At 38.7% G+C, this 23,689-nt stretch overlaps 2 protein-coding genes across 2 annotated transcripts in view; one reads left to right on the top strand and one right to left on the bottom strand.

Annotated features, from left to right (window-relative positions):
• etfdh (electron transfer flavoprotein dehydrogenase) lies at positions 1 to 23,155 on the top strand. The gene is made up of 13 exons (XM_041797194.1): positions 1 to 218; positions 970 to 1,128; positions 2,065 to 2,294; positions 4,397 to 4,478; positions 7,676 to 7,794; positions 8,253 to 8,330; positions 8,590 to 8,736; positions 9,277 to 9,417; positions 11,619 to 11,762; positions 13,758 to 13,926; positions 15,517 to 15,699; positions 18,147 to 18,368; positions 22,462 to 23,155. The coding sequence occupies exons 1-13, from the start codon at positions 188 to 190 to the stop codon at positions 22,623 to 22,625; spliced, it is 1,869 nt and encodes a 622-aa protein (XP_041653128.1). The 5' UTR covers positions 1 to 187; the 3' UTR covers positions 22,626 to 23,155.
• The window catches only part of ppid (peptidylprolyl isomerase D), an 8,648-nt gene continuing 8,109 nt past the window's right edge, over positions 23,151 to 23,689 (bottom strand). The window contains exon 10 of the mRNA XM_041797195.1: positions 23,151 to 23,642. Within this exon, the coding sequence (XP_041653129.1) occupies positions 23,554 to 23,642 (89 nt within the window). The 3' untranslated portion in view covers positions 23,151 to 23,553. The remainder of the gene's footprint in view (positions 23,643 to 23,689) is intronic.

The raw sequence follows: 23,689 nt of genomic DNA on the forward strand, positions 1-23,689 counted from the left end.
TTTTGACGCTCGCCGGTTTCTGTGTTATGAGACGCGTTTTGTAAGGTAGCGAGGCTCAGTATTTGTTTTTGAGCGGCTAGGTTACACAAGCTTTGCTCAGGTACTGAAGAGAGGATACTGCGACTGCACCTCTGTCAGAAAAAGAAAACCCACAGTCTGCTAGTGAGTTTACACTGGCTGACACATAATGTTTCCAGCAAGCAGATACTCAAGTAAAGGTACGTAAAGCTAATGGCTAGTTAGCGACAGTGTTGAGTGCATGCTGTGCTAACAACTTATTTTTAACAATGATAATTTTTCTCTCAGCACGAATTACGTGAAATTTTGGTCACAGACCATGCTATTTCCCCATCAAAGCGCATAACTTTGTGTTACATTTTGTAAATGCAAGCGTAGCATGAGCAAACAGCCTTGCATGCCCGTTAATGTTAGCATCAAGCTAAATGTAGGTAAAAGTTGAACCAATATGTAGGTCATGTGAACGGTGTCCTTGTCGTGGGCAACATGCCAGAATTACACTTTTTCAGATAGAGAGTGATGCTGTCTTTTACTTGTCTTGCCTTTAACGTTATCACCAGGTGTTTAGTGATTGTTAGAGAAAGTCTTCGGGCTGCAAAGTGACCGTTAGCTTAGCTGTCCTTATTCAAACAACGCCGCTAGCATGCTGCCACCGCTGCAACTTTGACAGCTGCTGGTCGTTTTTGCTTCACTGGCTTTGAGAAAACTTTGTTCAGACTGGGATGAATCTGTTGAGTTATTTTGGTTTTATAAGCCCCCCCCCCATTTCATACCGTTTCACCCGCCATAGCCTGATACTCCATATCATACTTTCATTGTACTAACTCAAAGTTGTGTAAATTTGCCCAGGAGTAGGCTCTATTGAATTACTGTGCGCACTGTCACTAGCTGATAGAGGTCCATGACCACTGGTTTCAGCTGGTCTTGACTGGTAACTGAACTATCTTGCAGCCCACAGGTGTATCAGGGCATTGAAGACCGTTCAAACAGAGTATGCTGCCCCTCAACTTTACACGACAGTACACAGACGGACGTGCTCTTCTGTGCCAACACCAAAAATCACAACACACTACACCATCCATCCTCGAGAGAAAGATCCACGATGGGAAGGTAAGATACTGTTTTTTCATTCATCATTATATGTTTGAATTTTGTTTATTGTTTTTATTACTTGCATTTTAAAGGCATTTCATTAGCCTCACAGCATTATTGCCTAATTCATTTTTGGCCAAATTGTGATATCTGCCTAAGTCTACTCTCTTAACTCTGCTGATTTATTGTGCCTTATTGCCTATATCTTCTGCCAATCTAAGTGCTTGTCACAGTCCATAATCAGTATGAGTCCTAAGTCATCTATTAATTATTATCTGGTATATCACTTTTATTTTTTATGCAGTCCTTGTTGTGGTTTTTCTATTTAAAGAAACGTGTTCACACATCTGATTGAACTTATTGTTACAGTTTTCTCCTAAGGGCTGTAAAGTATGACTAGGCAAATTTTGCTGTGAGGCTAACAATTTGCTGACCGTATTTTGAATGTAAGAGAGACATCTGTGACGACCTTTAAAAGGATTATTCATTTTAATCTGCAGTGTCAACATCAGTGGCCATCTCTGAGTCATATGTCCTGATCAAGAGTTTAATGCTTTTTTTCACACATTTAGAGTAGAGCTGGGCAATTTGGACCAAAAATATACCTAATTTTTTCTTTTCCTTAATTGCGATAGACAGTATGAGTAGGTATTTTTTTCTGTCAACAAATTATAAAAAGTCATCTCTAAGTCAAATTCATATAAGCCAAATGTAACACAGGTAATTTTTTCAACACCTTTGGGCCTATAGAAAAGGACAGTGGACTGTTGGATACTGGGATCAGAGAGTGCAGGAAAGGAGCCACACATGTCACTCTTTATTAGCAGCCAGCTGCTCTGTGTAAACATGTACATAAAAGTCTTATGTTCTGTTATCCTCAGAAGATATGATAAGCTAAATGAGAAAGCTTTGCTTTTCTCCTTCCTAAATCTCTTTATGTTGGCCCTTTCACAGGTGTCGAAATGGAAAGGTTTGCCGACGAGGCAGATGTGGTGATAGTAGGTGGGGGCCCTGCGGGTCTTTCAGCAGCCATTCGCCTGAAGCAGCTAGCCAACGAACATGAGAAGGAGCTGCGAGTTTGCCTCGTGGAGAAGGCCTCTCAGATTGGAGCACACACACTGTCGGGTGCCTGTCTGGAGCCTTCTGCCCTCAACGAGCTCTTTCCAGACTGGAAGGAACGAGGGGTAAGTCTACAACAATTCTTCTTTGTTGGTCTACTATTTCTGCAAATATGCCCTTCTTTGTGCCTTTGGGGGGTTGAATAAAGTGCACCTTGTTCATGTACATTGTGTATTATTTTATGTGGCTGTCAGCAGAGTTATATATAGCTTATGTAGATGTATTGTTCATACTAGTCTATGTAGTCGAGAGTTCATTCATTAACACGGGCATATATCTACACTTGCATGATTCAGGATTATCAAAATATTGAATACCTAAGTACTTTCTGACACCACATTTTTTAAAATAATATAATCTGTTATTTTAATGATTGATAGTTTTGAAAAGTACTGGGGCTTTTAAATGATAGATTCAATTCATGATAACAGTGTGCAAGAGGCATGGGAACTTCAGGCAGACTCCTTCAAAATATTAAAACTGTACATACGCATTGGCATCATTTTGTTAAGAAAACATGAACAATGTTGGTGCATTCAGAAAGTATTCAGACCCCCCTTCTTTTCGTGATGTTCGTCTGTTATGTTGCAGTCTGATGCTACAATCATTTAAATTCATTTTTTCCTTATTAATCTACACTCAGTACCCCATAATGGCAAAATGAAAACAGAATTTTAGAAATGTTTTCAAATTTATATAAAACAATCCTGAATTATCACACTGACATAAATATTCAGACTCTTTGCAGCAACACTTAAAATATATCTCAGTTTCCTCCCATTTTTTAAAATCATAGCGGAGATGTTATTATTAAATTGATTGGACATGACTTGGAAAGGCACACACCTCTCTATAAGGCCTCACAGCTGACAAGGCATACCAGAGCAAAATCCAAGGTACATGGTTGAAGGAACTGCCCGCAGTGTTCAGAAACAGGATTGTTGCAAGACAGGAGGTCTTAGTTAGAGAGGTGATCAAGAGCTCTGACTCTGACCGAGCCTCAGAGATCCCGTGTGGAGATGGAACAAAATTCCAGAAGAACAGCCATCACCGCAGTCCTTCACTGATCTGGGCCTTATGGCAGAGCGGCTAGACAGAAGCCTCTCCTCAGTGCAAAGCACATGAAAGTCCACTTGGAGTTTGCACCAAAGCACCTGAAGGACTCTCAGACTGAAAGAAACAAGATTCTCTGGTCTGATGAAACAACAACTGAACTGTGTTGCCTCAATTCTAAATGTATTGGAGGAAACTGGTGGTGAAAAGCATGATGGTGGCAGCATCATGCTGTAGGGTGTTTTTCATCAGCAGGAACTGGGAGACTGGTCAGGGTTCAGGGACAGCTGAATGGAGCAAAGTACAGAGATAACCTCAGTAAAAACCTGCTCTGCAGCACACAGGGCCTCAGACTTGGTTGAAGGTTGACCTTCCAATATGGATATGACCCTAAGCACACAGCCTAGACAACACAGGAGTGGCTTAGAGGTAACTCTGTGAATGTCCTTGAGTGGCCCAGCCAGAGCCCTATTCAACATCTCTGGAGACCTAAAAAAGGCTGTCCACCGATGGTACCAATACAACCTGACTGTGCTTGGGAGGATTTGCTTGGAAGAATGGCAGAAAAGCTTGTTGTGTCATATGAAAGAAGACTCAAGGTTGTAATTCCTGCTAAAAGTTCTTCAACTAGGTACTGAATACTTATGTCAGTGTGAGATTCCAGCCTTTTTCTTTTTAATAACTTTGCAAAAAAATCTGAAATTCTGTTTTCACTTTGGAGTGTAGGTTACTGAGAGAAAAAAATGAATATAGACGATTGTAGCATCAGGCTGCTACATAACACAACTGAATAAAGGGAAGGGGGTCTAAATACTTTCTTAATGCACTCTAGAATCTATTTTTTAAACAATGTCCGAGGGTTTGCTGGAATTTTATATAGGTAAACATAAGAAATTACCCCTTGTCTGCTGCCCAGGAGTTCTTTCATTGTTGCCTTGATGTAAAAAGAGATACTAATAGCATTTGACTATTAATAGTAACATATCACAGTTTATCCCTGTATTGACACATACATATTTGTGTTGAAATTGCATGAAGTAGATCAGAACATTGATACAGTGTTATTGAAATGTAAAATAATTTATTTAAACACTTGAATCTGCCCTTATTTCAGGCACCCTTGAACACTCCAGTGACTGAAGATGTGTTCAGCATTCTAACAGCGAAACACAGAATCCCTGTCCCAATGTTACCTGGTAAAATGCCTTTTTTATTCTATTCTATTGATGTGAGAGGGCATTAACAGGCTCTGCCGTATAGAAATTGAGTTTTATTGATATTTCTGTGGTTTCAGTCTGTGCTCAGAATTAAATGTTGAACTAGGCCTATGTCTTTGTGTAAGTTGCTGCTTGATTGGAAAAGTTTCCAAGCAGGGAAAAGTGGGAGGAGGATGTGATAATCTACAAGGAAACAGTCTGAAATTAATCCATGATGTGTCACACCACTCAAGTTTCAAAAAGAGGAAACTTAACCAATGAATTCTAATCATTGCTAGTGCGGAAGTTTCCTTTCCCGAATACCCTACTCTACATCAAGTAGTGTGAGCTTAGAGGAGGGCTGCACAGGGCACAGGGGTTAGCGCTGTTGCCTCACAGCAAGAAGGTCCTTGGTTCACTTCCCGGTCAGGGCCTTTCAAGTGCGGAGTTTGCATGTTCTCCCCGTGCGTGCGTAGGTTCTCTCCGGGTACTCCGGCTTCCTCCCTCCATCAAAGACATGCTCATTAGGTTAATTGGTGACTCTAAATTGCCCGTAGGTGTGTGTGAGTGTGCCTGGTTGTCTGTCTCTATATGTCAGCCCTGTGATTGACTGGCCACCAGTCCAGGGTGTACCCCGCCTCTCGCCAATTTCAGAGTAAATAAAAAAATGACAGGTAAAATGTTACATCTTGTTTGTCAGACTATTTCTCTAAATCACCATTGGGATAAAAAATAGATTTAATTCAGGCCAAAAGATTCTCTTGTTTTTTAATTAAAACGACTTACTTAAGTAACTAGCTTGCTGTTTTTATACAATGGAGAATTGGAGATAAAGCTTGATCATCTTCTTCATATTTGTATTAAGGAACTGTATAACACTTTTTCTAGCTAGTAAGCTTTATTAATGGTATATACATGTTTTTTTGGTCAAAGACCGCTGTTTTGGAAAAATTATATGCAGCTCTTGCTTAAATAAATAAATCACCTGGTGATTTACAGTTCAAGACTATCTACATGCATTTTGGTACAATCTTGCCTTGATTCACCTCTAAAGCCTTTATCACATCTGCCAGGGAATCTCTGTGAAGTGTCTGGCAGCGTTTCTGCTAGACTTTTTTGTCCCCCGTCAAAATGACTAGCAGTCCTCAAGAATTCCAGCCATTTAGAACAACTACCGGACATTTGCTTTAACATTTTTTTGCTGCATTAACAGCAGAAAAATGCATAAATCTCCCTATTATTTTTTGTGTGAGTGGTTTAAAGTATCAAAATGAAAGCTGTGTGCTTTCCTTACACACGCAGTCAGTCACACAATATATGCCCACCTTAAACACATAAACAACAAGTTAGCTTCACATCAGCACCGTTAGCCTGTTAGCACATTGGCCGCTATCATAACTTTGCAGCTTACAACAGCCAAATACCATCCTCCACCACCAACAACAAAGCATCTAAACACGTAACAAAAGTGCTGTCTTAACTGAACACTGCATTAGAACTCTACATTTCAAATGAAAAATGAGTCTTACCGTCAGCTGCTAATATCAGTCCTCATGATGATATAACAGTAACCTCTCTGAAGAGAGACAGAGCCTTCGTTATCAGCTCCAAGCGGTCCATGCCGTTCTGCACGATGTGATTCTGTGTTGACTACAATTCAACTTTATCTGAGGATTGGTCATAGGTAGTTTATCGAAGTCCACTACTGCTCTGCTGTAGGCCTGTAGGCCTCCTCTCTCTGCTGCTGCATAGGTGTTTACGATGCTCAGATACAGTTCCCTTTGTTTCAGCCTCTTCATTACTCACAGCAATGACATAAAATCCCTCCATACCACTGATGATATTAAGCCTTTGGTTAACCAGGAAAACCTCACTTAGATTAAAATTCTGCTTTACGAGAAAGCTCTGGTCAAACTTTCCCTGCATAGTCCCCAGCAGTACTGAGCGCGCAAAGAGATTTGCTTTGACATCATCGTGCATGCATAATTAGCCATGTGCTTGCCATCTGAGGAGATAAACAACCCCAGCACCGCAGGACAGTAGATGTAGTAAGATGAGGCAACTTTTAGTTTATATTAACGCATTCTCGCAACATATCTTCTAGGTTACACAAAATATAATGTTCAAATATTCTGTATTTACTTATCTGGCCATTTGCATGTTTTCTGCCGGACATTTTGACTGGTTATATTTTTATATGCCGGACTTCCACCCTTTTTACCGGCCAAAGACCGGCAAATGCCGGCTAACGGAAACTCAGGTGCCTGGTCTCATAAAGGGGGACTTTTCATGAAGTAGCACTTTGTGCATTGTGGACTTTTTTTTCCTCCATAGTAAGTTCATGGGTTTTCCTGATATCTTTTACATCTTTGTCAAAAATAAAACTACATAAAAGGGAATGTTAAAAGTAGCTGTCTGAAGAAAGCTTGCATTTAAACCAGCAGATGTTGTAGACACCCCTGCAGTAGTGGTGGCTTGTTAACTAGGGGTGGGAGAAAAAATCGATACAGCATAGTATCGTGATATTTTGTCTGGTGGTACATTGTATATTCTCGTCTACCATGTATCAATTTTTTCAAATTAATTGCAAATATGAGCAGAAGTCTATGATCATGGAAAAATAACCAGAGGAAGGACATTAGGATTGTAAGCAGGGCATGAATGAGATGGGCATGACACATGAGGTTTGCAAGAAGTGCGACATGAAAATAAAATACTGCAGAAATACAACAAACATGAGGGCATCGTGACCCAAGTATCGTGATAATATCGTATCGTGGGGCCACTAGTGATTCCCACTCCTATTGTTAACATACTTTTTTACTCTGGCCATAATGAGTGTGTTCTCCGTATAAGTATGCCTGATCACATTCAAATGCCTTCTTACATTTTGTAGCAGAGGGATCACACGTTTCACACATGAGAACTACTGCATTAAAAAGACGACATATTGTGTTAGAAATATAATTGAACAAATACTCACACTTGCAGGTGTTAGTTGCTTTAGTTGGAAATCTTGACATAAAAGTGGAAAATGTACAACTTTCATACTAAGATTTTAAAAATGATGTTATTGGGCACTCAGCTTGACGATGGTCTCTTACATTTATAGATCAGCTTGTCACAGCTTGATTAAACACTGAAACCTCTGAAGTACTGACTTTGGTTGAGTGAACATTTTCCCTCATTGTCTGTAGGGCTGCCTATGAATAACCATGGTAACTATATTGTGCGGCTGGGGAACTTTGTGCGTTGGCTGGGGGAGCAGGCAGAGGAGCTTGGGGTGGAGATCTACCCTGGTTACGCAGCAGCTGAGGTGAGTCATCCTCATAGATTTTTTTATAATCTGGATGCATTTAATTTGCATGTTTTTTTTCCCAGTCAGCGTGTATCTTACACTCTGTATCTGTTTTTCGAACACTCTTGGTCTAATTCTTTGAAGCCTTGAGAGAAAAAGGCTTTGGCTTTTTACCTTTTTCTTAACACTGTAAGAAAACATTTAAACTTTGAGAACCTAAATCAATTGACACTACTCTAGTATGAGTTAAATGATTAGTGAATGGATAAAGCATCTGTTTATATCCACACAACTTCTACAGACAAAACAGTTTGAACATCCAGAATAAAACTGCTCTTATTGTTTGCATGCAGTGTGCCTTATTTCCTGCTGTCTGCATTATTTCCACACAAACCGTGTTTGTGCTTTGTCAATCTTGTAGTGGATGTGTTTTTTCTCCACTCTCATTTTTTTTCTTGCTTTATTCTGTTGTTTAGGTTTTATTTCATGAAGATGGAAGTGTAAAAGGAATAGCAACCAATGACGTTGGCATCGCTAAGGATGGATCACCTAAGGTACTGACAACAAAGACATCTCACTCTGATCAGTGCAGCTGTAGTCAGGTCGAGTGCTTCAGCCCATGTTGGAGTTAATGGAAAATTATAAATAGAGACCTTTATGTGCAACCTCAGTCACACAAGAGCCTTTGTCTACAGTCAACTTTTTTGTGCTCGCTGATTTTTATAATGGCTAGGTTATAAATGTTGACTTCAAACTGATTCAGTTACTTTTCATTCAGCTATATTCATGTGCCCTCATCTGCTCTTTCTTCAGGATGTTTTTGAAAGAGGCATGGAGCTTCATGCTAAAGTCACAGTGTTTGGTGAAGGCTGTCATGGTCATTTGGCCAAGCAACTTTACAAGCAGTTTAACCTTCGCGAGAACTGTGAGCCTCAGACCTATGCCATCGGCCTGAAGGAGGTAAATAGCACATCACACCCACATAAATCTAATTCTGGTTAGAAGTCTGCTTGCTCTGTTTGTGGCCTGTAATTTGGTTTTGCGCTTGATCTGGTTTTACTGATGGCGCCAAAGGCACAAAGTCCAACCTGTGGGGATTAAAGTGGTTGCTCTACACAGAGAATTTTTCCCCTTTTTGGACACAGTCAGGCATATTAAACTTGGGTCATGGTGGAAACATAAAAGCAGCAACATTTCCTCTAAAACAGTCTATATATTTGATAATCAGAAAAAATGGTTCAAGAGCTAAGGGCTGCCAGCAACCTCTTCTGGCAGCCACAATAACCTTGTTAGTTGATCCTGTTTGCCCTGGCTAACACTGCTCAGAGTCTGCAGATGTAGTAAACACAGTAATTAATGTTTAAACATTAGAAAATTCAGAGAAAGCCATGTCATCCTTTCACAGCAAAACAAAGATAGCTAGGGCTGTTTGAAAGGAGTGAAAGATTCACAGAAACCCATGCTCATATCTTTTTATCCCTTCCATGTTTTTTTCTTGAGGTGTGGACGATTGATGAGAAGAAGTGGAGGCCGGGCAGAGTGGAGCATTCTGTGGGCTGGCCCCTGAACAGAAACACATACGGAGGCTCCTTCCTCTATCATCTGAATGAAGGAGAGCCTCTTGTGGCCTTGGGCTTTGTGGTGAGTGTCTCTGTATACAAGCTAACAATCACTTAAACAGATGTGACGGATGGATGTCATGCAGACAGTAGATAACAGCTGGAGAATTTTTGTATCCTTGAGTAAACTGTCAAGCCTCAGGCGGTCCTTCATTATTATTATCACGTTATTATTCATCCTTTAGAAGAAAACAAACAAAAAAATTATATTGACTATAGTGACAGCTTTACTGGGGATAAGAAGCAGATGATCATAAATTTATCAGTATTGTAAGAAATATGTGGGGCAGTGGTTCTCATCATTTTTTCAGTGATGTACCCCCTGTGAAATATTTTTTCAGCCAAGTGCTCCCTAAACAGCGCAAAGTTTTTTTGGCCCAGAAGAAAGACATTAAACAGGGTTGTGAAAGCACTCAAACTTTGTAACTCATAAATGCTTTCAAATTTCAAATATTAGTTTTTTATTTTTTATTTTTTTATTTATTTTACATTTTAGATATTAAATATGCATGACTAAATTCATGGCAAATCTTCTCATCACTAAATGTGGTATTCAAACGAATGTAGTGAATATAGTGCCTGGACAGGCATAAAACCATTTAAAACCATCAGTGTGCAAAACACTACTCAGCTGCAGCAGTCTCTCTGAAACTATTTAGAAATAAAACAGAACTAGAAAGAACTCAAAATCTGTAAAAAATGTATGAACTTAATTATAAGAAATGCCAATTTGGATCAAAATAAAGCGCTCTCAAACTGAAATCATGAACTTGGTTATAGATGAACATTTCTTCACAAAAAACTAAGTCATTAAGCTATTTTTGAATGGAGTGATTTTGAAAACAGTGATTGACTGGCATGTGCCAGTGTGGGTCAAACCATCCTCCCATGGGGTTTTATTGTAATTAAATTTAATAGCCTTCAAAATATAACTTTTAGTTTATAAACTTAAGGTCCTTGCACACCAGATGCATTTTTTTTCATGCAAATAATTTGCATTAAATATTTCTTTTTGAACCTGTAGCAAGTCAATGCAAGCTTTCAAAACACTCACTGGTGCTGAGTTAGCAAAGAGTTAAATAGCTTTCTTTTTGTTGTTGAACTATTTGGTTTAAGCCGGTTGGTTTTGTGACCAGTAGAGGACCACTGCTCTAGATAAGGCAAAGCAGGTTTATTTATAGAGCACTACTCATGCATAAAGCAACTCAAAGTGCTTTAAAGAGTTAAAAGTAAGGTATTTCTAATATCAAGAGCATCAGAAGACATGACACGGGGCAGAAACTTAAGAATTTTAAAGAATACATTAGCACTGGCCATGTTAAAACCCTCATCTTGTTTCCCCAGCATGTTTTTATACATGTTTATGCTGTTCGATTTTTGGGTCAAAGCCGAGCAAAGGAACTGAAGAGCCTGCTCAGAATGTACAGATTTAGGTCAGTGCAACATGTTGGCATGCATCATAAAGTCTAGTTTTAGTTGGACTAACTCAATAAGAAAACTTATTTCTTGTTGCGTGTAAATGCATTGTTAGTTGATATGACTCCCACCTTTGTCCTGGGGTTGGTGATGTATGGACGGGCTTACCAGAATTGATCACTGCACGTATCAAGATATAGATTTTCCTTAAAAGTTCTCAGTTATGAAACAATGTGAATTTATCTTCAGCCTGAACAAGGCCCCATTTATGTCACTACATAAAGCAAGGTGATGAGCCATAATAGAATTTTCCTATTCCTGCTTCTGAATTTGAATTGAGATAAACTGTAGGCAGCTCATTGGCACACAAACACATTTTTCCATTTTACTAGACTAATCCATTAAGGGTAATAAAGCACCATTAATTTCTGGTAGCATTCACCTCCTACTCAAGTACCTTTATAGTTGAGTCAAAAGTACTGGCCAGCTACCAAGCTGAGGTTTTATGCTCTCCTATCAAATATCACAAGTGCATATCAGAAGGCCTTAGCTTTTTTGTTCTACCCTCCATTTTACAGATTAATATTTAGGTCTATATATTTGAATTTTTCTTATAGACCTTCTTCAAGACCACCTCCAGGGACAGCAATGAGTGTCAACGCTTGATTTGTAGATTTAAGGCCAACAGTCTGAATAAAATTTATGTTTTTTGACCCCAGAAAAGTAGAAAATGCACAGAAAACCATCTTTCTTACTGCATGATTATCGAACTCATTTGTCTAAAATTGTGCTTTCCACCCACTCCAGGTGGGCCTGGACTACACAAATCCTTACCTGAGCCCCTTCAGGGAGTTTCAGCGCTGGAAACACCATCCCTTTGTGGCTCCCACACTGGAGGGAGGTAGCAGGATAGCATATGGAGCCAGAGCGCTGAACGAGGGTGGATTACAGGTACATCTCTACATTTAACATTTTTCATTATAAATAGTTTTGGTGTGAAACTTGCAAATACATCAACTTTTTTATATTGAATCTTTGAACGGTGAAAAAAAGCCAGGCATTTGCGAGGTCATGATGAACAGATTAATCACTGTTAGAAGTGTTGCTAAGTCTGAGTGAAAATCTCAAGATGTGTTTTTATTTGCGGTCTGAGTGATACAGGGAATATGTTCTTTTATATTTAATTAATGCTTTAGTGGAGCTCAAAATGTAGAATCTAAGCAACTCTGGAAAAGTTATCAGTATGTGTGGAACAGACAGACCCCTGATTAAAGGTTACTAATTCAGTCGGTTTATTTAAATATTGCAACTGCTAAAACACTGTAGTGTGGTGTGTCCGGGTTATTAATCAAATGAGTCTTTGAACCTTTTAAAATTGATCTGAATTACTCTGAGCTGTGTTGGTTGGATTCTCTGATCTGACAGCTATGATGTGTTCCGTTGATTTGCAAATATTAGAATAGAATATGATACAATTTTACCATTACTTATATTTTCAAGTCTAATATCAACAGTGTGTTATTATTTTATAAATGGTGTGTCCTAATACCATGTGACACGAGTGAGCATTTGTGACCGAATCAGCTTAATTCTGTTGTTTTCCTCTTAAAGTACAGTCTCCTAACAAGGCCGATGAATCCCGAAGCAGTGGGACACAGCATGTTTTTCTTACTCTGAAAGTCAGTTCTCATTTTTCTTTCTGTCCCTCACTTTGACATGAACAAGGAAAGAGGAACAAGAAAGGTCAAAAAGGTGCCAGGGGTGTCCCTCATTTTGATTTTTGTGATTTTCTTTCACTTTTCTCACTCAGCAGAGCTCATATTCTTGTTTTACAAAGTGGAGATATTGTGCATGAATAATAGCAATGTCCATGGTTAAAATACCATGCTTTGACACTAGGACAAAACCAGTATTTAACCATCAGTTACCTAGGCCCTGGGTCTCCACCGTGGTCTAATTTTTATTGCCGTAGTCTAATTTGCCCAGATGTGCACGTTGAGCCATGTGGCGTGGATACCGCTCTGCACTGTGTGACAGAGCTTCAGGCACCCAAGCTATAGGAAACAAAACCTTGAAGTATTTAAGGAGAAACATTTGTTCCTCTCCACCTTAGATTCACGTTGCATATTCGTATGGATTTGCACACTCCTGCAGCATCTTTCTCTTAGAAATGGTCAGATTAAAGAACAGATATAAGCTCAGTTACTCTGAATTGTACAAAATTTTTACAAATTAGTCATTGTACCCTTGCAAATAAAAACTATATTCTAAAAACAATATTATGAATGTATAAGAAGCACTCAAGTGCCAAACTGGATGGCTTGAAGAGGTGCTGGGAGAGGAACCTGGATCAGGAGATCTCAGATGATGACTAGAAAAAAGTATTTGCGTCATAGTTTTTCCATTCACACAAAGCACAATCGCAACTCATTTTTTATACAATTTCAAACAGATCCTTTTGGTCTCCCTCCAAATTATCACAACAGTGATACATGCTAGAGACATAAAAAAGAGGTGGGAGCCTTGGTGCATATGCTATATCACTGATAAAACAGGAAAAATGTGGGATAAAGTAATTTCTTTCTTGAATAAGTTATTTTATACACATTTGAGTAAAAATCCCACTTTGTCTTTTTGGTATACTGCCAGATAATGTTGAAATATTAAGACATAAAAAGTACGTGTTATCAGAGTAATGTCACAGGAAGTTTTTCACAACAAGGTCAGTCGAGGTTTTCAGGAAATCAGCTGGTTTCCTCTTGTGTCCCAAATGGAGAAGAGCCAAAACAAGCGGGGATCATTTATACAGTGTGGCCTGAGAAAATCTTAAAGTCCTTTAGGATGAGCTGGATATTTTCTGAGGATGCTTTATATCTGACAGCAATCCAATTAGAAGTTTAAGGTCTGAGTAAAAATGTCCATTAACTCTGTCGTCTTGCTCTGCAGTCCATCCCAAAGCTGACCTTCCCTGGAGGGCTGCTGATAGGCTGCAGCCCCGGCTTCATGAATGTCCCAAAGATCAAAGGCACCCACACAGCTATGAAGAGCGGCATGCTGGCTGCTGAGGCCATTTTCCCAAAAGTCACAGCTGAGGACCCGGAGTCAGAGACCATAGGTATAGAATTTAACACCTGATGATCGTGAGGGTAGCACCTTTAGCAGTTTGTTGGTCATTAGATACTCCCTAATGGATCATGGTTGGTGTACTACACAGAAATACAGGCTTTTGACATTAACACCGGGGCTTGGTTTCAAAGATATAGGCTACTGTATATAATCACAGAACACTGCAGGTAGATCACACCATTAAATGTCAGGTAGTATTATTCTTCAACTAAAGCAGATTATCCATTATACAGACATTATTCTCAGGATGCTTTGAAAACTTATAATAAAAGGGTACCTATGGAGATGAGATCTAAGGCGTCAGAAATGCAATGGAAGTGTCAGTGGGAGCATTTCAAAATAATGATATTCTTTCAGAATTGACAGGCTGCTTCAAGAAGGAGCAGCCACAGAGTGAAACTAACCAACAGGGATATGAGTTATGTAAGTAGCTGGCATCATAATATGGTCTGTTGTCTCTAGTATCAAGTTGTTTTTTTGACCTTCTGAGTCTGACACCACAGTGTCTGTTCAGGCAGCTAGGGACATGTTACTTGCTGGACACCAGTGCTAAATTAAAACTCATCTGTTGTATGCTGAAAGACATGGAAAGAAGGCAGAAGTGGAACACAGCCCTACATAGAAAGAATTGGCCACCATCAAAGTACACAAGATCTTGTTGTTAAGTGCAGTGGTTTTCAATGTTGTGGTCAGGACACCAAAGGGAGTCATAAGATGGATTCAAAAAAAAAAAACAAAGAAAACAACATTCAAATAGTAGATTTTACCCATTATTGTAAAGATTAAAAAATATTAGTTTTCAAAATTATGTATGGTTCTGCTGCTTTTTTATGATTCATAGTTTATTAATTTTGAATTAAGCAAATCATTAGGCTTGGACAGTGACAACACACTGTAACATACCAACACACAAAACGAGATATCAAGTACCCATAAAAACATATATAACATAAATACAATTTATATAAAAGGGGATGTCTCAACTACAACTTGACCATGATGCACAGACAGCTTACATATGCTTCTTCTCACTAAAAGGCTACATTACAATGTTTCTCAGTTATTCAGACAGTTATGTAGTTCTCCATTGTTTATCAAGAGCTGGTAACATCAGAGGACCTCAAAAATAAGTGGTAATGCCCCCACTTCGAATTGTAGTCCTCCACCCTGTCCAGGAGTCTATAGGATAGTCGTTCTAAATCTGGGAGAGAAAAACAGAGCAATATCTTAAAGGGTTAGTTCACCCATTTTCTCTCCGGTGGTGTGCTGCTGGCAGTTCTGGTTTTACTTGTCATAGTTTGAAAAGACCCACATCTGAAATTTCTTTCTACACCTAATTTGCCTGAGGTGAATGAAATTTGATTTGTGCTGTGCTGTCACAGTTTTCTACAGTGATATTTCCTGTAGCCTGTGTGTCTGAATAGATAAGGAAAGTTCACTGACCTGACCATGAAATGGACTTTTCCTTCCAGTGGAAACCTTAGCGGGCTTACAAATGTTATGCAGGAGAGTACACATGGCCACAGCACGTAAATAAAAAACACTATAACTATATTAGTTATTGATTTAATCCTCACAGGGCTCCATGTACATGAATACTCTGATAGCTTGAAGAATTCATGGGTGTGGAAAGAGCTGCATGCAGTGAGAAACATCAGACCGTCCTTCCATAATTACTTTGGCCTGTATGGAGGCATGGTCTACACCGGGATCTTCTACTGGATCCTTAGAGGGAAAGAGCCATGGACCCTCAAACACTGTGGTGAGTATCACAGAGCAGAAACATTAAACAGCTTTCTTTTGACATTTGTTTTGATCCATATACTTAAAATTGATTTATTTATGGCAAAAAGTAAACCCTTGACAAGCTGGTTAACTCAGCTTGGGGTGAACTGAAATTGGTGTGTGCACAAAAATGAATGAATAGCATTTATTAACACATTCCATCTCCATGAATAATCTGTTTTAAGTTCTAAAATTTGGGTATTTGAAAGATGTTGTGTTTATTTATTTTTACTGCAATAGGTAACATACAAACATCTCAGCCTTATTCCTAAAGGAAAAAAAGATTAAAGCCCAAAGTCACAATTCAAAAAACCTGCTAACAGGAGAAAAGTGCTGTATATAAATGTAAAGAAAGTTTAGGTCAGAGCTCTTTTAGCTCTGACCTAAGGTATATAGTAAATCAAACTTTAGGGGCACTGAGTAGGCACCTTTCATGGCTGATGTGATTTTAAGTGGGGCACAGGCCGTCTTTGGCCACCCACTACATCCATCAATGACAGGAGAGTAAAAGGTCAATAACAGAGATAGGTAATTCTTATTAAATACTATTTGTATGGCATAAGTGTAACAGTGGGACCTGTGATAATTTGTGAATTAACCTCAGTGTCAGTGTTTGGTCCTGTGCATTCATACAAGAAAAGAAAAGTTGGTACTATAGGCAAATGTACTAGTATTTCTAAAGGACAACCTAAATGCACAACAAACAACAACAGCATTCTCATTTTAAACTCCATACGGAATAGCAGTTTATTCTGCAGGGGACATTTCCTTTATGCGTCCTGCACATACCATTACCCAGAGTTTACAGTAGATGATATGTGCCAAAGTCTAGCCTCTTTGCAGAATTTTAACATTTTTATAATTTGAAGCAAACCATGTTATTATGGATGAAATGTACTGCTCAATAACACTGCCATGCAAAGAGAAGCTATAGGAGGCAGAGCAGAAGCACTGCTGCCTCAGAGCAATCTTCTGAGGTGGAGGATTTTTTTCCCTCCAGAGTCCCCTGAAGCAGGCTGTGGAGTGGTGGTGGACCGTGGTGGTCCTGAGCACCACCTGTTTGTGCCGTTGGGTCCAGCAGCATTGTTACTAAAGCCAGAGCTCTCGGAGCCATGGCAGTGCAGGAGCAGGAGAGGATGGGAGTGGTCTCTGAATGGTAAAGATGGTTGGAGGCAGTAACATTCTACCATTTACAGAGTTTGTGACAGACATCTACCGATGGTAGGTTTCTACGTCACATAAGCCCCACCTTTTCAGAAAAGATTTTTCAAAGAAGATGTCCGTTTGAGCTAATTAAAAGACGTAAAATGCTGATTTTTAGCAGTTTGGTACAAACTGTGTTGTACCAAAAATAGAGAAGTAAAAACAGATAAAAGCACCAGATCACTTGCTGTGATAAATAGAAACTGAGTGAAACAATTCTAAACAAGAGTTTCATTATTCTATTTTTTAAAACGTACAGCTAAAGCTTATTGAAACAGTTGGAATGGAAGGAAGAAGAGCAGGAGAAGGACCATGTGTATCAGAAGAGGAAAGGTTTTTGTTTGTACAGTATGTAGGTATGTGTGCAGATAGGAGAACCAAAAGGAAATGAGTGAAACAGTGAAGTTTTTCAGGAACAAGCACTGAAAGAAGCTAGGGAAAAATCCCAATAATCCGACTGGGAAAAGTTGCAGAATTAGCAGCACAGAAAATGAAATCCCAAACTGCTGAGATGCCATTTGGGTCTGGATGTTTTTTTTTTTTTTTTTTGTAAGAAGACATCTGTGTTTTCCTTTTTTTCCACTTCCAAACTGTCAAATGTGGTTGATTGGCACAGGATTATAAACGCAGATGTTAGGGAATTGGTACCCTAGTGGTTATGACCAGGTGCTCCATGTTCAGAGGAGCTTGTCATGAAAAGAAGCAGTGCCGGTTTAAATCCAACTCGTTACTTCTTTTACATGTCATTCTCCACTCTCGCCCTTACTGGCTCTATCAACAGTGCTGTATGAATGAAGGCATGAAAAATCCCATGAATAAACCTTAAAAAAAAAAAGAGACCAAAAAAACAGATATCCTCTCATTACAAATTATAATCCTCAGGTAAGACTAAACCCATGAAAATAGGGCCAAAATTGGACAATTATTTAATTCCCCTGAAACATTTCATAAACTCCTTTTATTCCAACTTAATCCCAAGGAAGTTAATGCCAACTATGCCATAAAACTACATAACTGTAAAGGTAGTTTGGAAAAATTAAAAAATTAAAAAATCAGGAAAACTGTTTGACCAGTAGCTCAATGTCCAGAAATAAATTTAACACATAGAGTGAAGCACTTCAGTTAAACAGAAGTGTTTTCTACTGAGGTCAGGTTTGAGGTCATCTTATCTGAGTACTGAAAATCAACATTTCCTAACCAGCCATGCTCAATCTCCCTCAGGCCTTGATGCACACCAGCTGAAACCGGCAAAAGAATGTACACCGATTGAATACCCCAAGCCCGACGGCAAGATAAGCTTCGACCTGCTCTCCTCTGTGGCGCTTAGCGGCACCAACCATGAAGGGGACCAGCCCCCCCATCTGACCCTGAGAGACGACAGCGTGCCAGTCAACAGGAACCTGGCCGTATTCGACGGGCCTGAGCAGCGCTTTTGCCCTGCAGGTAACGTCATAATGACCTCTGAACAGAATCATTTTCTATCAGTGTGCACAAAGATCATCTTTCCACGTGCTTTAGGCTGAAAGTTTCACTGCATGCCGTATAAGTCAAGAGGACCAGAACATGTGCGTTCTGAAGTTCTGTATGTAGGAGGTAGAAAGGGAAGTTTCTTTACTGCAATATTCAAGTTTTCAGCAGGCTGCTATCTAATCTATGTAAGGATGAAATGATTCACTGGTAGTCCGGTAATTAATCTGCAGGATCTATTATAATTTATCCATGTCTTTTCAACTGAAAAGCTACAGTGCTTAACAAATTTATTAGACCACCCTAACCCTAACCAAAGTAAGGTTTATGCCACAGCTGCCCTAAATTAACAGCACTAGTAATTACCAAAATCATTTTTTATGTTTCTGCAATGGTTAATACACCAATATGTAGAAGCTCTTTAACCCAAATGATATTTTTAATGCTAAAATATCATCATTATTGTTATCCATGAATTTTCAAATTTACTAATTTACAAAAAAACTGAAAAAATAGTAAAGCACATTAACATTTCTTGATTAATATGTCAAATTATAGTTATTTACTTGCATTCCTGAACAGAAAAATTAGTTTTAGTGGTAGAATGTTATGCTTGATTCATTTCTGACTTCTCAGAGAAGTCCAGTGAGCCGGCTCAAATTGGGTTAATTCAGTTTGAAGTTCCCCATTTCTGTTCAAAATGGTAAAATGTGGAGAGCTCACTGAAAATGAAAGAGTCCACATTAAAGCATTCCATGATGCTGGATGGTCTTTGAGACAAATATGACAGGTGGTCTTATAAATTTGTTAAGGAGGAATATTTAAACAGTATGAAGAAATGGCCTAAGGTAAGGTACATTAGTAGCTAACATAGCTAACTATATTTGTATAGTTTTGAGCGTCCAGAGAAAGTTTGGTAGGCACAAATAAAAGTTAGACAGTGGCAGTTTCATAAGCTAGCAGAAGCAATCTGAATGAGAGGAGAGTGATTGGAGCATGAGATCAGGAAATCTGAGCAAGCAACTAAAGACCTGAGATCAAGCAGACATTTAGAGCACAAACAGAAAATCCAAGCACAGGAGGCAGATTGGAGCACAAACACAGATTTAGTGGAAAGTTTGACGCAAAATCTTAGTCCAAAATCAGTAAATTGTTTTCTGGAAACATTAGGATCATGTTTGATGTGGATCCTTAGAAAGTCCTGAAAGTATTAGTTTGGACTTATAAAATTCAAGGCCATAAAACATCTTTTAATTTTTAAATTAAGAAAAAAAAAAAAAAACGAAAAGGGAGTGCAGATGGTCGAGTGGTATAAGGCGCTACCCATGTACGCGGGCAGCCCGGGTTCAAGTCCAGCCTGTGGCCCTTTACCGCATGTCTCTCCCCACTCTCTTCCCTGTTTCCGAGTCTATCCCCTGTCCTAACTCTATCAAATAAAGGCATGAAAAGGCCCAAAAATAAATATAAAAAAAAAAACAAACAAAAAAAATTACCTGTGAGAGGTCTCAAGTTTTTAAAGGGTACATTGCCCAAGACTTGGCTTTTTCAAATCTTTATTAGCTAAATTCTTTGTATTCAAGTTATTCTCTTTGCATTCATGTTTGCCAGTGTTTGAATTAAATGGCATTTATAGCAGTGCTACCTGTACATAACCTGTCTGTGTGTCAGCCCCGCCCCCTTAGTGTGAGCAGAGAGAGAGAAACATTCAGTGTTAGTGATAGTAGTGACATAATTTAAGAAAAGAAGATATATATTTATCACTTTGATGTATGATTGTGAAACTCTTGTCCAGGTCTTTAAACCTCAGTGTTACAAAGTTGAACCACCCACCCTCATTTGACAGGTCTCCCCTGACCAAAGCATTGTTCTCCTGTTTGGCTGACCGCTGAGGTCAGTTCGTTCAGGTTTTAAAATGGGCTTAAAAAGTCTTCAATTTGATGTTTTAATGTGTGACAAGCAACCCTGAAGTTGCGCACGCAAGTTTTGCAACAATAATGACTCCAATATGTGGTCTCCTCTCATAAAATCAAAATTATGTATAAATTAATGAAGAATCACATCCCTTATGTATTTAGACCATGAACAGTACGTTTAGAAACCACAGCTGTTAAAGACAGCTTTGTCAGGTTATCAGTACAACTGCAGAGAACCAGGAACCAGAACTCAAACATTTTAGGGAATATAACATACATAAAACATACAGTTTATAATATTTAACTGGATGTTTTATTTAAAACTAGTGCTGTCAAACTAATAAATTTGTTAATCAGATTAATCACAGGGTTGCTGTGGATTAATTTCGATTAATCATGATTAAATATCATTCATTTTTAATCTATATTAATCCCATTTCATTTTGCAAGCTTGGCGGCATGTTAGCCAAAGTGCTAGCAAAATTCCCAACGAAAATATGCTTCGCGTTAATGGGGTATTTTAAGCTGGGAGTGCTTTGGTGAAAAGAAAACTCCTTCCTGCAGAATGTGCATAATACTTTCTCAGTCGACTGTTCCATCTTGTTTTTTGTTTTTTTTTTGTACTCAAATTTCCCATCAAGAGGGCCAACGTGCTGTTTAGCGTCTTCCATATAGAGTTGGTTGGTCACTACCGGATCAACAGCCCATTTGCACATGCGTGGCGGCATGCTCGACGGTAACCCTACTTGGACAAACTGCCCGGAATGCGTTGACAGAGATGTTTCAGGGATTTTGAGTCAATCTGCGCTGTAGATGGGTTAATTGCGTTAAAATTTTAAATCAGATTAATCATGATGATGGATAAATCCACATTAAAGCGTTAATATTGACAGCCCTATTTAAAACATGTAGTGTTTACTTAATCAAGTATATATTCCTTTCTAAACAACCACCTTTGAGGGTTAGCCACCTTGAAAAACATTTTTTCTAAGTCCGTTGTATCACTGAAAGTCCCACCTATAATCATATCTACAGTAGAGCCTCCAGGAATAAGTTCAGTAAAAAAATGAAGAACAAAATCTCTCATTCTGAGAAACTCCAGACTGTTTTCATAGTGTTGCATGATGAAATACTTAAATGTAATGTAAAATTTCAGAGTAGCTTTTCAATCACTGTTAGGATTGATCAGCTATTTCAGCACTAGAGATAAGAATGGTTGAAACTGCTTTTGATTCTTGGCTCAGTTCAAAATCACTTGAAACAGAACAGCTGCTGGTTTTCATTTTCTTCAAAACCTCAAACAAAAAGTTAGTTTTCTTTTTAAAAAGTCATTGAGATTTGGTATGTCCAATTTTTATATGCTTTTGATGGTGTCTGAGCAGATTTGAGTGCGGAGGCTCAAAGTGCAGACAACAAGGAGGAAAGTTAGACTTGGTTCATTTGCACACACTGCCCACACTGTTGTGATACAAAGCTGTTTGCCCTCAAAGTTTCAACCATACTTCTTCAGGGTCAGGATTGTCTTTTTACAACGTGGTTTTATTAACTAAGTGCTTCTTTTCAGCAGTATTTAACTAATAGTAACATTGTTGACGTGCAAATAATTACAACATTTTTTCTGAAAAAGAAAAAAAAGAGACATTTTACTGTTTCATGAAAAATATTAGCTTATTTTGAATTTGACGGGAGCGTCACATCTCCAAAAGTAAGGACAGGGCAACAAAAGGCTGGAAAAGTAAGTGGTACTTATTAAAAACAGTTAAAGCATTTTCAACTCATTAGTCAAGTCACACTGTGGTAAAGCACTGAAGAAGCAAGATTCCTCTCTGGCTCCACCAATCCAGCTTTAGCCCTGTCATGCCTCTAAGACTACCTCTAATGCCAGCACAAGGGGAAATCACTTCTCCCTCAGAGCCTCTGTGCCATTTGTGTTGAAGGCAAAGTGTCAGAGGTGTAAATATCAAGCTTTTATTTAGCAGTCTGATTGTGGCATATGATGATGTGTTGCTGCATTGATTGATTCCTAATTGTACATGCTTAATCTTTTCACAAAAAAATCCCTTATCAGATCAGAAGCTGTTGCCAATTGTCTGTTTTTTTAAAGTCATCTTCTCCTTTCTGACATGTTTTCTTTCTCTCTCCACCAACCCTCCCAGGTGTGTATGAGTACGTTCCCTTGGAAACCGGAGACGGGATGAGGTTGCAGATAAACGCTCAAAACTGTGTCCACTGTAAGACCTGCGATATTAAGGACCCAAGCCAAAACATCAACTGGGTTGTGCCTGAAGGTGGCGGTGGACCTGCCTACAACGGAATGTGAAATTCTTGTTTTTGTTTGTAACTTTTTGTCTTGAAATATTAATGTAAAGTATGAGTTCAGGGCTGCAGTACTGGCCAGAGTGGCAAATGTGCCTAAATATGGATGAGAAAATAACTGTAGGGTTGTTTATGAGCATTTAAGGAACAAAATCTGCCAAAAGCAAAGATAAAAGAACTGCATTTTGTGATGAAGATTGATCCTTAATTCATACAGTGGAACAGAAAGGTATAAAGAGCATACAGGACCATATGACACTGGTGTTTAAACAACTCAATTCTTAGTGCTGATATTCTTCTATAAACACAATGAGAATGCATTAAAACCAGTTCAGAAGAACTAGATTTTGTTTTTAGAGGCATTGCCTGGACTGGTAATGGTTAATATATTTCTTCAAGCTGTAACTAAACCAGAATACAAGCTTCTCTCAGTTTAAGTTTATTGCAGGTAAATTGACAGCATTTGATCTGCACAGTATTGTATATATCATTAGATAATAATCACAGTAATTAATAAAGAACACATGACTGTTATTGTGTCTTGTTTTATTCACTTCAGTGAAAAACATAAATAAGGACAAGATTTTTCCAGGGTGCTGTATCAAAATTCTTTTAAATGAAACAATAAGACATACACAACTTTTCTTTTCTGAACTACTTCAAAACCAGCGACCAACATCTAGAGACGATTGTTAGCCCCCTTTCTTAAGAGCGATGCATCACACTATATCTCAGGCTTTCATTACAGTGAATATACTTGTCAGAATTTAGACAGGTCCAAGCTTTACAACACTTATTCCCTTGCAATACAGATGGTGAGAATCATGTCACCTGGTTCCACACTCTTGTCTTAGAGCAGCTTCCCATGTTGAGATGACTCCAGAAATTCAGAACTGTTCCACGAGAAATCATGGCATTGTGAGATGAATTATTCAAGCAAACATTTTGGCATAGATTTTCTTTTCTCTCTCCTTCTCCTCCTGGACTTTGAGCTGCACCCTCTTCATTTCATTGATGATAGCTGTGGAGAAAAAACACTGTATGAGCTCAATCAGTGAGTCAAACACA

This window comes from Cheilinus undulatus, linkage group 10 (genome assembly GCF_018320785.1).
Source record: "Cheilinus undulatus linkage group 10, ASM1832078v1, whole genome shotgun sequence".
NCBI classification, from domain to species: Eukaryota; Metazoa; Chordata; class Actinopteri; order Labriformes; family Labridae; genus Cheilinus; species Cheilinus undulatus.